The 13,579-nt window shown below is 40.8% G+C and overlaps 1 protein-coding gene across 1 annotated transcript in view; it reads left to right on the forward strand.

The window, feature by feature from the left end:
• Positions 1-13,579, forward strand: part of MTHFD1L (methylenetetrahydrofolate dehydrogenase (NADP+ dependent) 1 like) — a 186,577-nt gene that overhangs the window by 105,530 nt on the left and 67,468 nt on the right. Inside the window, exons 21-22 of the mRNA XM_045544570.1 lie at positions 7,210-7,349; positions 12,882-12,923. Of these exons, the coding sequence (XP_045400526.1) occupies positions 7,210-7,349; positions 12,882-12,923 (182 nt within the window). The remainder of the gene's footprint in view (positions 1-7,209; positions 7,350-12,881; positions 12,924-13,579) is intronic.

The following is a 13,579-nucleotide window of genomic DNA, read 5'->3' on the forward strand; positions in this document are numbered from 1 at the left end:
AGCGTTGTTCAGCCTTTTCCCCTCCATGTGCATGTGACCATAAGGGATCATGCAGTCTGGAATAGGAAACCCAAGCCAGAGAGTTGGAGTCATTTACTGCTCCGCCCAGGGATGGGAGGGCTTGTCCCTGGTCAGAGGAGGCTGGGAGTGGGGTCTGACCGCTCAGTGGGAGGTGGTGAAATACCTCCCAGGCCCCCAGGAGCCCGCTGGTTCTCTACCTGTGTGAGTGTTGTCTACCTGCAGGGCCCGTTTCTGCCTGGTGTTGGGTACCAAGTCCAGGTGGAACTGGTCCCTAGAGCTTCCCCTCTCTGACGTTTTTGTTTGTTCACCAGAATACTCCCTGCTACTGCCCCAGGACTCACCACTGCTGACAAATAACCGACCTAGAACTAGGAGAGGAGGTGATCTGTAATCCCTAAATGAATTGCTCTGAGAGAAAACACATTCTGAATTCGGTAAAAGAAAGAAGGAAGATCATAAAGGGGAGAACTCTAGATTCCATACCTTCTGTTGTCAGGGCAGGGCCATATGCACTTAGAAAGCACACCTGGACACACTTATTAGTTCTGGAAAATAATTGAGAGCTTTTTTAGATGCTGAAATATTATTGAAGTAGGAGGTTTTAAGATTTTCTTTGAACAGAAACCTGCCCAAGGGATTCATCTAGAGAAATGCTGCATGCTCAGCTTATGTATTGACAAGGCAGGATGGAGCAGGGCCTTGGGCAGATAGGTCTTGGTTTTTGTCCAAGCTCTGTCTTTTAGTCTGGCATGTAATAAATTTTTAATATTCTCAGAGCGGTGCTAGAAAGTACAAGCCTCCTTCGTCCTGCTTGAACCACAGCAGGCTGTCTCAGCCTCGGCCCTGTTGGCATTTTGGGTGGTTATTCTTTGAAGGGGAGGGGGACGGAGTCCAGCTGCCCTGTGCATCCCCACTAGAGTCAGTTACAACAACCAAAAATGTCTCCAAACATTGCTAAGTGTCCCCAGGGAGGATGGGGAAGGGGAGGGCAGAATTGCCCCCAGTCAAGAAGGACTGAACTGTATTTATGATTTGTGATTCCGTACAAGTGGGTCCAGTAAATGTACTAAAGCATGAAAACACTCAGAAGTGAATGTGAAACAGAAGTGCATTCAAATTTACCTGCACACAGGTAAATAAACAAAAAGTTGAAAGAACCAAAGGGAATTGAAGAAAGAAAATAAAATGAAAAAGGAAAGGGCAGAAAGATTTTTTTTTTAATTAGGTAATTAATCTTTCCCATCTTTGCCATGTTAAAAATGTGCTTGAGGCTGTTTCCTCACATTCTTATGCCTCTTTTAGAATTTATTAAGGGCAGCAAATATGATAAGGGAATAGATAGCTTATTTAAGATCACTAGGAAAATTTAACATGCAAGTTTTATATGTTGGCAATCCCCAAGAAGTACCTAAAAAATGGAGCCTGTCTAGAGGAGTGGCTTGTCCCCTGGTCACAGGGTGGGTCTTCAGATCATGGGCCCCTGAAGTACTAAGGCACAGAGACACAGCACTCCACAGTGTCCATAGTTATTGGTGACACCTTATTAAATTAGTTCCTACTTTTGTAATTATGATTACATATCAGCATACCTTTTCCATGCTCTCTGTTTTCCTTGGCAGCCTGAAGTTTGAAAACAAACAATATAAAAAGTGATTATATGCAGTATTTCAGAACAGTTTTCAAAGTATGAGAATTTGGCACTTTCTTCTGTTTTCTTGGCACATAGATGATTGCTTAAATGCCAGGCAGAGTAAGAGAGGGTGAGTAATTTTTGAATGAAAATAAATAAAGGTTGTTCCTAAATACTGTGATGTATGTGTTTACTCAAAAGGATTTTGAGTAGAAAGCCAAGCATAGCAGGGAGAAGCCTGCACTGGCCATCTGAGGGGACCTGGGACAGCACTCTGGGCTCCGTGGCATTATCTCAGGAAGGCGGCTTGCTGGTGCACAGGAGCTAGCAGGAGCTGAGAGCACCTTGTGCCTGCAGTTCCCTCAGACCTGTCGGATTTGGTAAACCCATATTTTATAGGGCATCCCTATGAAGTGATGACAGTAATACTTTTTTTTTTTTAGTTAGCAGATTGGTGATTACTTTAAAATCTGAGTCCTAATTGTCACTGCAACTGTCTCCTATGCGTATAGTAAATTGAGGACATACAGAAAAATTGGAGATATCAAAATCATCTCTCTCATTCCTTGAAGAATTCCACAGATACCACGTGCACCTGCCAGTAGTATTTTGTTGTTCTGGTGTTTTTGTGGTTGTCGTTGTCATCGTTTAAGTTTTACAAGAGAACTCTTGGTGCCCTTGTGGGTCACCGTGGAAAGCCAGTGGCCTGGTTTTCCAGGATCGGTTTTCACTGTCCATCTGAACCCAGAGCTCTGTTTCCTGTGGACGTCGCTAACAGTCTTTGTCCAAATAGTCCCTTCCTAACTCAAACCCACTGACCCTTTCCGAGCTGATCTGGGGTTTTGAAGTTTAAATCAAATCATGCTACGGATTCGCGATCTAATAACTTCTATGGTTACACAATAAGAGTATCAGTCAGCATTTCCTGTTTTCATTCATGTTGTAAGTTGGATAGCTGTAACAAAAGGGAAAGAGATTGCCAAGACAAATAATTGTTGTAGCTTGTGCAAACATTTTATTGTGAGCTTTATTAAATTTGCAACTTTCAGTAGTCTATATTACATGCTTTTCAGGAAAGCTAAATCACACTAAGTGGACTTGCTTCATGATTCAAGATCAAGTCTACATTAAGTTCAACATCAAATCATTCTTTGACCTGTATCTTTTTTAAAATTTATTAAGAGCAGCAGGTATGATAAGGGAATAGATTACTTATTTCAAGTCACTAGGAAAACTTAACTTATAGGTTTTATATGTTGGCAATACCCAACAAGTACCTAAGAAATGGAACCTGCCTACAGGAGTGTTTTGTCCCCTGCTGAGAGGGCAGGTCTTCAGTTCAAGGCCCCCTGGGGTTCTAAGGCACAGAGACACAGCACTCCACAGTGTCTGTAGTTCTTGGTGACACCTTATTAAATCAGTTCCTACTTTTGTAATTATGATTACACATCAGCATATCTTTTCCATGCTCTCTGTTTTCCTTGGCAGCCTGACGCTTGAAAACAAACAGCATAAAAGCGATCACATGCAGTATTTCAGAACAGTTTTCAAAGTGTGAGAATTTGGCACTTTCTTCTGTTTTCTCCCCAGTATTTGTCTCTATATTTCCTTTGCATTTGGAAGCCATAGGCCCTGGACCTGTATTACTGCATCCTGTTTTCTTCTCCCAACTGAAGTTCTCTTTGTCACCACTTTTTCTGTTTCCAATTTGTCTCCTAAAATATGAAATGAACCTTAGTTAGCCTATGTGGACATTTGAGATGATCATATCTCTTTATCAGATCTGACATTTATACCTTTGAGTAAAACCCTTTTAGTATTAAAAGGAAGAAAGAGAAATGTGATGGGAAGGACTAAGAACATTTTTAATTCTATTTTATGTGTCCATCTCCATTGAAGTGTAGCCTTTACTTGAGATCATCGTTGGCTCCCACATCTCTCTCTGTTAATTCATTCACTTACATGTGCCAGGTGCTGTCAGAGGACCTGGAGACACAAAGGTAAATAAGGCTTGGTCCCTGCCCTCCCAGTGGGAGGTGCCACACAAATCTAATTAGGGAGCTACATGCAGTGACAGGTGAGGGGAGCGCACCAGTGGGCTGGGAGGAAGGGAGGGCAGGAGGAGTAACTAACTCTGAGAGCACCGGGAATGTTCCAGATGGGGGAAGAGGGGTAGAGGTGATGAGCTACATAGTGTGTGTTTCTGCAGGAAGCATGATCTTGCTAAAGCAGGATGTTTGAGGCAGGGAGTGTAGAGGAAGATGAAGGTAGGGTGTATGCTTAAGGTTCACATGAACATGGCCTAGGGTTTTAATTAAGGCTCTTGGATTTTTCCCTCTGGGTAAGAGGGAGCCAGTGAAGATAGGAGACATGGTGCCTGCATGTGTGGGAAGGGAGAGAGCGAGGTTTTTGAAGGGAATTTGAGCTTGCAACTTTTCCATGGGATTAAATAATTACAAATGAAACATGTCATCAGTATATTTGTGACCAAGCGTTTTGAATCTTGATCTTGTCCACTCCTTTTTATTTGGTTTGGAGACGTTCATTTAGTGCCTTCTGTGTGCCTTGCCGTGTCACTCTCTCAGACAGATGAGGCCCTTGCCCTCCCGGATCTCACAGGCTAATAGGGGAGCTTAACGCGTAAACCTGCCTCCAACTGGAAAGAACCTAGACATGACCCGATCAACCCCAGTTATGTAAAATGTGCGCAATAGTCTTCCTCCAGCTACCAGGCAACATTAAACAGCTTCTCAGAATACCACAGCTGTGAAAAAATGGGTAAACTCTGGGTACTTGCATCTCACTCCTCAGTGCTATTAGGCCAGAGAACAGCTCTTGCTGGTCTCCAGGCATGACGGGCAGTTTCCCTTCATCTGGACAAGGTGGCATCTGCCCTGGCTCTGTCCTTTACCTGTGACTCCCTTCTTTCCTCCTTCCCTCTCCTCCCCTGACCCTCTGTCCCCCTTCTCCCAGCTCCTTATTTCTCTGCTTGGAAAAATTCTGCCTGTCCCTCAGAGCCTGGCTCCGTTGTCACCTCTCCCCACATGCCCAGGCAAACGCCACCCCCCACCCCCCGCATGCTGCCCTCCAGTGCTCTGGAACTGAAGGGCAGGTGGTCTCTGCCCCACTTCCCTGGAGTGCTTGAGCATGGTGATCCTGAGAGTGGGTTCCTACCACCGAGGAAAATGCCTGGACATAGCAGGAATTCAACAACTGCTTAGGAAATAAATGTGATTTCTGTGTCCTTTTGGTATCAATGATGCCACCCATTTTTGTGAGCTCTTACTATGCACCCCAAAATACCCAGTAACTCAGTACTTTACATCTCACTTAATCCTCTCAATAAGTCAAATGAGAATTTTGAGACTCCGGTTAAGTAACTCTCCAGGGTTGCACAGCTAGGAGGGACCCAGGATGCCACCTGTGACACTAACCCACAGGACAGTCCCCTGTGATACAGTGAGGTTGCCCAGCTGTCCGAGTGTCCCCCTCTGGGAGCCCACTCTCTAATGACCTTTGACAGAAGTCAACTGTATTCTTTTTCTGGGGTCCACTATGCCACCAACATGCTAACATTAATATTTGTGTTACCAGGGGTACCACTGAAATAGGGATTGTTTCTGTAAACAATCTTCTATGGTTTTGACTACTAATAAACTCAGAAGAATTGTCCCAAACACTATATAAAAAGGAATGTCTTTTATAAGGAATATTTTTATTTTGTGCAAAGCATATCAATGGTCATAAAAAATTTTTATATCTTCTGGCAGCATTGCCTCACCCTTGGGAATTTATTCCAAGAACATAATTCAAAAGAGATTGAAGCTCATGTGCACAAATATTTTCAATTTAGCATTGTTTATATTGGAAACAACCCAAATGTTCAGTCATAGGGGGAACAATTTTGTAAATCTTGGTACATCAACTTGACAAAATTGTAAGCTGCCACTTACCATCGTAAATTTTGAAAGTTTGTAGTACAGCAAGAAAACGGATCATTTCGAAGTGAAGGATCAGACTATAAAATTCTACCTGTTCTATAAAAATTATGTAGGTGTATTATCCTAGTCCATTTGTGTTACTTACTATAAAGGAATACCCAAGACTGGATAATTTATAAAGAAAAAAGATTTATTTGGCTCACGGTTCTACAGGCTGCACGAGAAACACAGCCCCAGCATCTACTTACGACGAGGCCTCAGGAAGCTTCCACTCAGGATGGAAGGTGAAGAGGGAGGAGCAGTGTGTGCAAAGGTCCCGTGAAGAGAGACGACGGGAAGCAAGAGGGAGGGAGGCGCCAGGCGTGCGAGCTCTGGCTCACTCTTTCTCTCTCCCTCTCTCTCTCTCTCACACACACACACACACACACACACACACACACACACACAGCATTAATGGATCCACCCCCATTTCAGCATCCAAACTATAGCGCCTGTGAAGTATTAAAAGGAAACCAAGGGAATTAGAACAACTGATGGATGTATTCAGAGTTTGCAATTATGCGTGAAATTTTATCGTTTTCGTTTCCTTTCATCCTTGTTAAAATATGTGTATTCAGTGAATGCTAGGGACAAATATCTTCCTTTTTATACTTTTAGATGTTTTGATTTCTTTGGAATTGGCAGTAAAAAAAATTTTACTATCTGTGCTATAAATTATGGCCTCAGTTGTACTGTCAGTATATAGTGCATATTTCATAAATATTTTCTTTTTATTGCATCAGTAGTATTCGTTTTTTAGAGTAATGTGCTTCCTAAATTTTAGTGGACGTTCATCTTACCTGAGAATCTAGTTAAAATGCTGATTCTGACTCAGTAGTTTTTATGGGGGGCCCAGATTCTGCATTTCCAGGAAGCGCAGGTATAATGTTGATGCTGTTGGTCCATGGGTCACGCATGGAGTATCGGTCCAAGAGCTCCTCCTCGTGTATCGAGATGCCACTGACCCAGTGTGTGGCACTATCTTGGAAAGCAACACTAATATCCTCTCTGCTATTTCCGTGCTTGCCATTGTAATAGTTCTAGCAATTGGAGGGGGTGCGCGTAGAAACGAGTATTTTCTCTGATTCTGGAATAAAGGTGCTGCCTTGTATCAGGTCTGAGGATCAACATCCGTACACCACTCAACGAACTTGTATTTTGTCAATCAGCAGAAGTGACCAGGTGGCACTAAAATAAATTATTCCAAATATAAAGAGTAAGAAAGGATCTTTTGTTGTAATCATGCTTTCATTGTCCTTTGATACAATTTGGAACCTGATTACAAAGTAGAAAATCCCATCTGTATTTTGAAAAGCTTCTTTTTGAGTTGCAATACTAGAAGAAAAATCTTGGAAGAATCCTTTAGGGTGGGTGGTGTGAAGCAGAGTAGAAAGCCATCTTTTTAGGGCATATAATGAAGTAGAACGTTTCTATGACAACAGGAAAGTCCGTTTACCTTTGCAGAGGTAAACAAAATGAATTGAAGCTGTTCTTTGAGCTTGAATCATAACAATGATTGCCAAAACCTACTTTTGTTTTTAGAAGATCATAGCACGTTTCCATCTTGCTTCCCCACAGTGACCGAAGCTGGCTTTGGTGCTGACATTGGAATGGAGAAATTCTTCAACATCAAGTGCCGGGCTTCTGGCTTGGTGCCCAACGTGGTTGTGTTGGTGGCAACGGTGCGAGCTCTGAAGATGCACGGAGGTGGACCAAGTGTAAGTGCCCACACTAACTTCCTAGCAAAAATTTTTTTTAGTTAAGATAAAACAGAATTTTGCATTAGAAACATTCCTGCCTACTTAATGGCTGTGGTTTTCTGGAATGTCTTCTTGCTAAAACCTTTTTGTACAAATTACCACCATGGAGCACCTTGAGTTTAGTTCAAGTAAACAGTAACACCCAGTTATTTCTAAGCAGTATTTTGGAAAGGAGCATAATGTAACCACTTTGTAGTCTTAAAATTCACATCTGATACTCAAGCCAAGGCTGTATAACCACATGGTAATGGGAGGATGGAGGCTCTTGTTCCTGAACGGAGAACATGAGGGTTAGAGTGATTTCTTTGATGACCAAAGTTTTTCAATGTTTATACAGATAGTTTTTTGGTTCACTGATGCTGCAACTCATCAGATTTCATCTAAAACTATTTTTCTTCTCTTTCTGTTTATTATGATTTCACCCCATAACTGTTATAATGTTGGATTGTTTCTACAAGCGCTCTGCTTGGAAAACACGAATTCTATTTCAACATTTTTAAAAGACTTTTGATATTTACCTATCTCGATATGTATAGAAAAATTACAGATATCATTAAGGAAATGTTTTCTTTTCTAAAGGAAAAATATGTGTAGTTTTTACTTTTTTTGTTTCATTTTTAGGAATTTCCAAGTGGAGAATATGAAATTTTGTACCTATTGTACTTATGATTAAAGTTTCTTTATCATGATAATACTCATATATGAGCCAAACTGCCAGATTTGATTTCTTAATTAGTGTACTATACTGTGTACACAAAAGTCATATAATCGATGATTATTATGCAGGTTTGCCATCATGTATACACATTATTTGATCGTCTTAGCAACTCTTTGTCCTGGGAGAGGCAGACCTATTTTTTCTACCATTTTGTAATGAGGAAGCTGAGGTTTGATGGGTTTAGGGAATGTGGGCAGTGTCACTAGGCCAGCAGAGAGCCAGTTCAGAAGCCAAGGACTTCAGATCCAAATCCCCCGCTCTGTCCACCATGCAGAGCTGAATATTTATGAAGGGTTAAAATGTTCTAAACCCGAAATCCACTCGTAATACGAGAGACACTTAACCACTTCATTTTTCCCTAAAGCTTCATCATCATTTCAAATGCAAGATTGATAAAATAAATATGGATCGTAAGGTAGTAAATCCTAAAGAATTCGGATTTTCCTCAAAGCACCAGTTGTTGCTACAGTCACTCTGGATATTTAGACTTTGAATCTGTATGCCAACTTCCATTTCCAAAGAATTTTTTCTACCTATGTAAGATGCATTTTGAATTCTCCCTCCCTGTCCTGCCACCCTGAAAATTATAAAATCAAACCACTTTTTCTTTAATTTTTAAATTTTTAAAAATTTTTTATTGGCACAAATAGTTGTGTATCTTTATTGGGTGCATGCGATATTCTGTTGCCAGCTCTAAATGTGAATTAATCAAATCAGAGTAATTGGAGTATTCATCACCTTAGACATTTATCATTTCTTTTTGTTAGGAACATTCCAATTCCACTCTATTTTTTTAATTTTTTTAAAGACCACACACCCTTGGGAAAAATCAAAGGACTTTAATACTGGGAAGGGCTATGTGATTGTCTAGTCTGGCTCAGTCTTTATAAACAGAAAATCTCTGAGGCACAGAGTGGCTTGTGTAACGTCACACATCTATTTTGGGGATTAATCAGACCTAAAATCAAGGCCTCTTGACTTCCAGTCCAGTGTTTTTCCAGACTCTGATCCCTGTCCTGTAAAAATTCTCCACGTTTTATGTGTAATCCGGTTTCATTTCATCTTAATGTATGTGCTCTGTTTTACAGGGGTGGCATTTTCTTTCCACATTAATCCATTGTGCCTCTTCCATTCCCACTTCAAGTCTTGGTTCTCTGCCAGTGAGGATTGGAAGGAGGCTCAGGTGGCACAGACGTGGGTGGAGGCTAATAAAGGTGGGGACTGGGATCCACAGCCCCAAAAGCTAAGCGTCCCTCTCCTGAGTTCCAGAAGGACCTTGTGCCTCGTTGTTTTGTGGATGTCTGGTCGTGCATCTCCCCACTTAATTCGCAATTCCTTGAGATTAGGGACTGTGTCTTATTAATTGGTATGTCCCTAATGCCTGGCATAGTCTGTGTCCAGGAAATGTTTTCAATAATTGGGTAATAACTGTACTTTCATCTCCTTAATCCTACGTTTCATATTGTTTGTCTCAGTGTCATTCCTTACTTGGAACGACTCTGTGGTAATGTTTTTGATCCATTATAATTTTTTTTCTCGGGTCTGTGCTCAGATCCACTTCCTTTTGATACCATTATACAAATAACCATCGCTGCCTCTCATGTTTACTCAGCTAGTTTTTTTCCATAATTTGTGCAGTGGAAAGTCCTGTGGCTCTTGAACTGGTCTGTTTTAGCCTCAGTTATTTTAAATTCATATCCTGGCCCTCACCATGCTCACCATTCTTGGTATAATATAAGAACTAATACTTTTATTAGTTACACTTTTGGATCCACATATTCCTTTCACAATTAGTTCTTTAAACCCGTTGTATTAATCAGGGTTCTCCAGAAAAATAGAACCAACAGGATAGAAAAATATTTATTATAAGGAATGAGGTCACGTGATTGTGGAGGCCGGTAAGTCCAAAGTCTGCACCTCGGGCCGGCAGACGGGAGACGCAGGGGCACCTGTGATGCAGGTTCTGCCCAAGGGCAGTCTGCTGCAGAATTCGCCTTTGCTTTGGGGAGGCCACTCTTTGTTGTACTATATTCAAAAAAGCCTTCAACTGATGGGTTGAGACCCACCCACACTGTAGAGGGTAGAGGGCAACCTGCTTTACTCAAAGTCCACTGATTCATATATTAATCTCATCCAACAACAGCCTTACAGAAACACCCAGAATAATGTTTGACCAAGTATCGGGCACCCCATGGCCCAGCCACCCAGCCAAGTTGACATATAAAACTAACCAACACACCCATTATTACTGAATTTTGGTGTGTGGTGCAGTGAGCAGATCTAATTTCATGTTTTTGCTACATGAATAAGCAATAAGCCAACACTATTTATTAAAATAGTCCCTCTTTTTTTCCTGATCTTCAGGCCCACTCTGTGATAGATCCATTCCCCGTACATGCATAGGTCTCTTTCTGGGACCTCGCTTCAGTTGCTTGAGTCTATTTCTTTATAACGGTGTCTCTGCTACACTGGAACCTTACAGCAGCGGTCCCCAACCTTTTTGGCACCAGGGACTGGTTTGGGGTGTCGTGGGAGGCAGAGCTCAGGCTGTGATGCAAACAATGGGGAGCGGCTGTAAATACAGATGAAGCTTTGCTCACCTCCTGCTGTGTGGCCTGGTTCCTAACAAGCCACAGACTGGTACTGGTCCGAGGCCCAGGGGTTGGAGACCACAGCCTTATAGGACAAGGTTACTCTAGTCTATTTCTTTATAGGGCTTAGAGTTTATTCAATAAAGGGCTTGTATATCTTTTTATAGATTTATTTCTATGTACTTTATATTTTTAATAATGTAACAAGGTATTTCTACTCTTGTATATTGCTTTTATATCCAATGACCTAAGTTCTTACATCAACTGTACTAATTTAGCTATAGATTCTTTGGGGAATTCTATGTAGGCAGTCATACATGAAAATAATGACAATTCTGTTGCCTCCTTTCCAATCTTTATACTTTTTTTGTTGTCACTGACTGGATCTTCCTAGTCCCAGTGCAATGTTGAATAGGGGTGGTGATAACAGGCATTCTTTTCTTATTCCTGATCTTAAAGGAAATGCTTTTAATAGTTCATCACTAACTATGACATTTGCTGTAGAATTTTTAATGTCTTTTTTAATCAGATTAAGGAAATTGACTTCTATACCTAATTTGCCAAGTTATACTGAATGGATACTGAATTTTCTTCATCTATTAAGATGATATGGTTTTTCTCTATAATTATTAATGTTGAAAGTTATATATTACTTAACTTGCAAATAATAAATGAACTTTACATTCCTAAAATAAATCCAACTTGGGCATATATTATCTTTTTTATGAATAAGTGGATTTTGCTAATTGGTTTTCTAATGTTTAAAGTAGGATTTTTGCATCTATATGAGCGATATTTGTTAGCCATATAAAATAAATTGGGGAGGATTTGTTTTCTTTTTTATATACTCTGTAAGGGTTTGTGTAACAGTAGAATAGTTTGTTTATTCAAAGTTGGACAGTATTCAATTGTAAACCTGTCCAGGCCTGTTGCTTATTCATGGGGGATAGATTTTTTAACACAAATTTGATTTTTTAATAACAGTAGGACTGTTTAGGTTTTCTAGTTTTTCTTAAATGAGTTTTAATGAAAGTTATACCTCTGCAAATTCTTCTGTTTTATCTGTCTTTAAATGTATTGGTACAAAGTTGTCATAGTAACCTACGAGTTCTGTGTACAGCATGTCTAATCTTTTTCGTTCCTTTTTTCTAAAATCGTACTAGAATTTTTGTTAGTCTTTTCAAGAACCAACTCTGGCTTTGTTGATCTTCCTACTATTTGACATTTGCTTATAACCTATCCTTCCTGCTTTCGTTTCATTCTTGGATTCCATGGAATTCTGCACACAAGCATGCAAGCTCAGTAATGCTTAATGTTTTTTAATCTAACATTTTCATTTTTCTAGTTGAAAAGTTCACTCACAGTTTTTTCTACACTATTTCTGGAAATACCCCCCTTAAAATACTTTATCGTGTTCCCACACACTAATAAAAAGCAATTCTTTCACAGAGGTCGCTTCTTTTCAAAAGATTTCTATGTTCCTAAGGCCTTTTCCACTGAGAGGAGGGAAAGTCATCATGTCCTGCATGAATCCAAACGTTCTCTAGTGTTTTTCCCCTAAATCAGTAGCCTGCTGTAGACAAAAGCAATGTGGAATTGTGGAAAGGCACCACATTGGGGTTCCAAAACTCTATTATATTCAGATCCCCATTCTGCCTCTCATTTCCGTTGTCATCTTAGGCAAGATACCTGTCTTCCCTCAGCCTCAGTTTCCTCATCTGTCAACCTCATAGGGTGTTAATGAGAAACTAGACGCAAAAAAAAAAAGTAATGACTTTGAAATGATTTACCATTGATTTGGAATGATGATGCACTCTGTATAAATCAGGTATTAAACATATGATTAGTTCCATTTTATGTTATGGAAGTTCTCAACACTGGATCAAATTCGAATCATCTGCGGAGTATTTAAATATTACTGATCCTGGGTCCCACTTCCAGAAATTCTGGTTTCATTGCTCCGGGTGGAGCCCAGGCGTCAGTGTTTTCAAAAAGCTTCCCACAAGTCTTTATGTTTAGCTAACGCTGCCAGCTACTGGTTTAAAAGCTCAAAATGTAGGGCTACTTTTCCAGAAAGTGACCATTATTTGGGGTTTTCTCATGGGTTTTTTTCCCCCAAATCTTTATCAGAGTAAGCACTTTTGTGGGATTGTTCTTAATTTTTGTCATTTTTTATTTCAGGTAACTCCTGGTGTCCCTCTTAAGAAGGAATATACAGAGGAGGTAAGAAGAGACACTTTACGTGAAGAATCATTCAACTCCAGTCAATCTTTGGCTTGCAGTTGACAATCGGTGTATGCACCATCCACTAATGCCTTTCTCTTAGAAAAGTGCTTTCCTAAGAATCCAAGAGGATATGCTGGGATGATGGGATAAAATCTATTCAGTTAACTGTCAGATCTCCAGAAAAGATGGATGTAGGCTTTAATCTACTATTCTCTACTCCCGGGGCACCTGTCAGAGCAGGAGCCCAAGGTCTCCAGGACAGAAAAAAATATGAAATGTATAGCCATGGATTCTCTTGGTATGGAATAAACTGACTTTTGGAGGCTGTACGGTTGGCTTTATGACTTCCACAGTGACGGGACTCGTTGCTGGGGACAGGCTTTGATTTGCTGGCAGCAGTACCGCTCAGCTCCCACAGGTGGCACCAGGGATTTGAGCCTGGAGCCTGCCGTCAGCCACCCTGCAGCGTGGGCACCTGGCTTAGGTCCCAGCAGCAGAGGTAGCTGCTGGGCTCAAGACCCAAATATGCCATTGGACCCTGAATACTTTTAGAAATTACTTTGAAAATAAACCTCCTCGTTCTGTGGCCATCTTTATTGGAGGAAAAAGTGAGAAAAGATGTCAGCAAAACCTGGCAAAGTGGTGCTACCGGT

Source organism: Lemur catta, chromosome 2 (assembly GCF_020740605.2).
Source record: "Lemur catta isolate mLemCat1 chromosome 2, mLemCat1.pri, whole genome shotgun sequence".
NCBI classification, from domain to species: Eukaryota; Metazoa; Chordata; class Mammalia; order Primates; family Lemuridae; genus Lemur; species Lemur catta.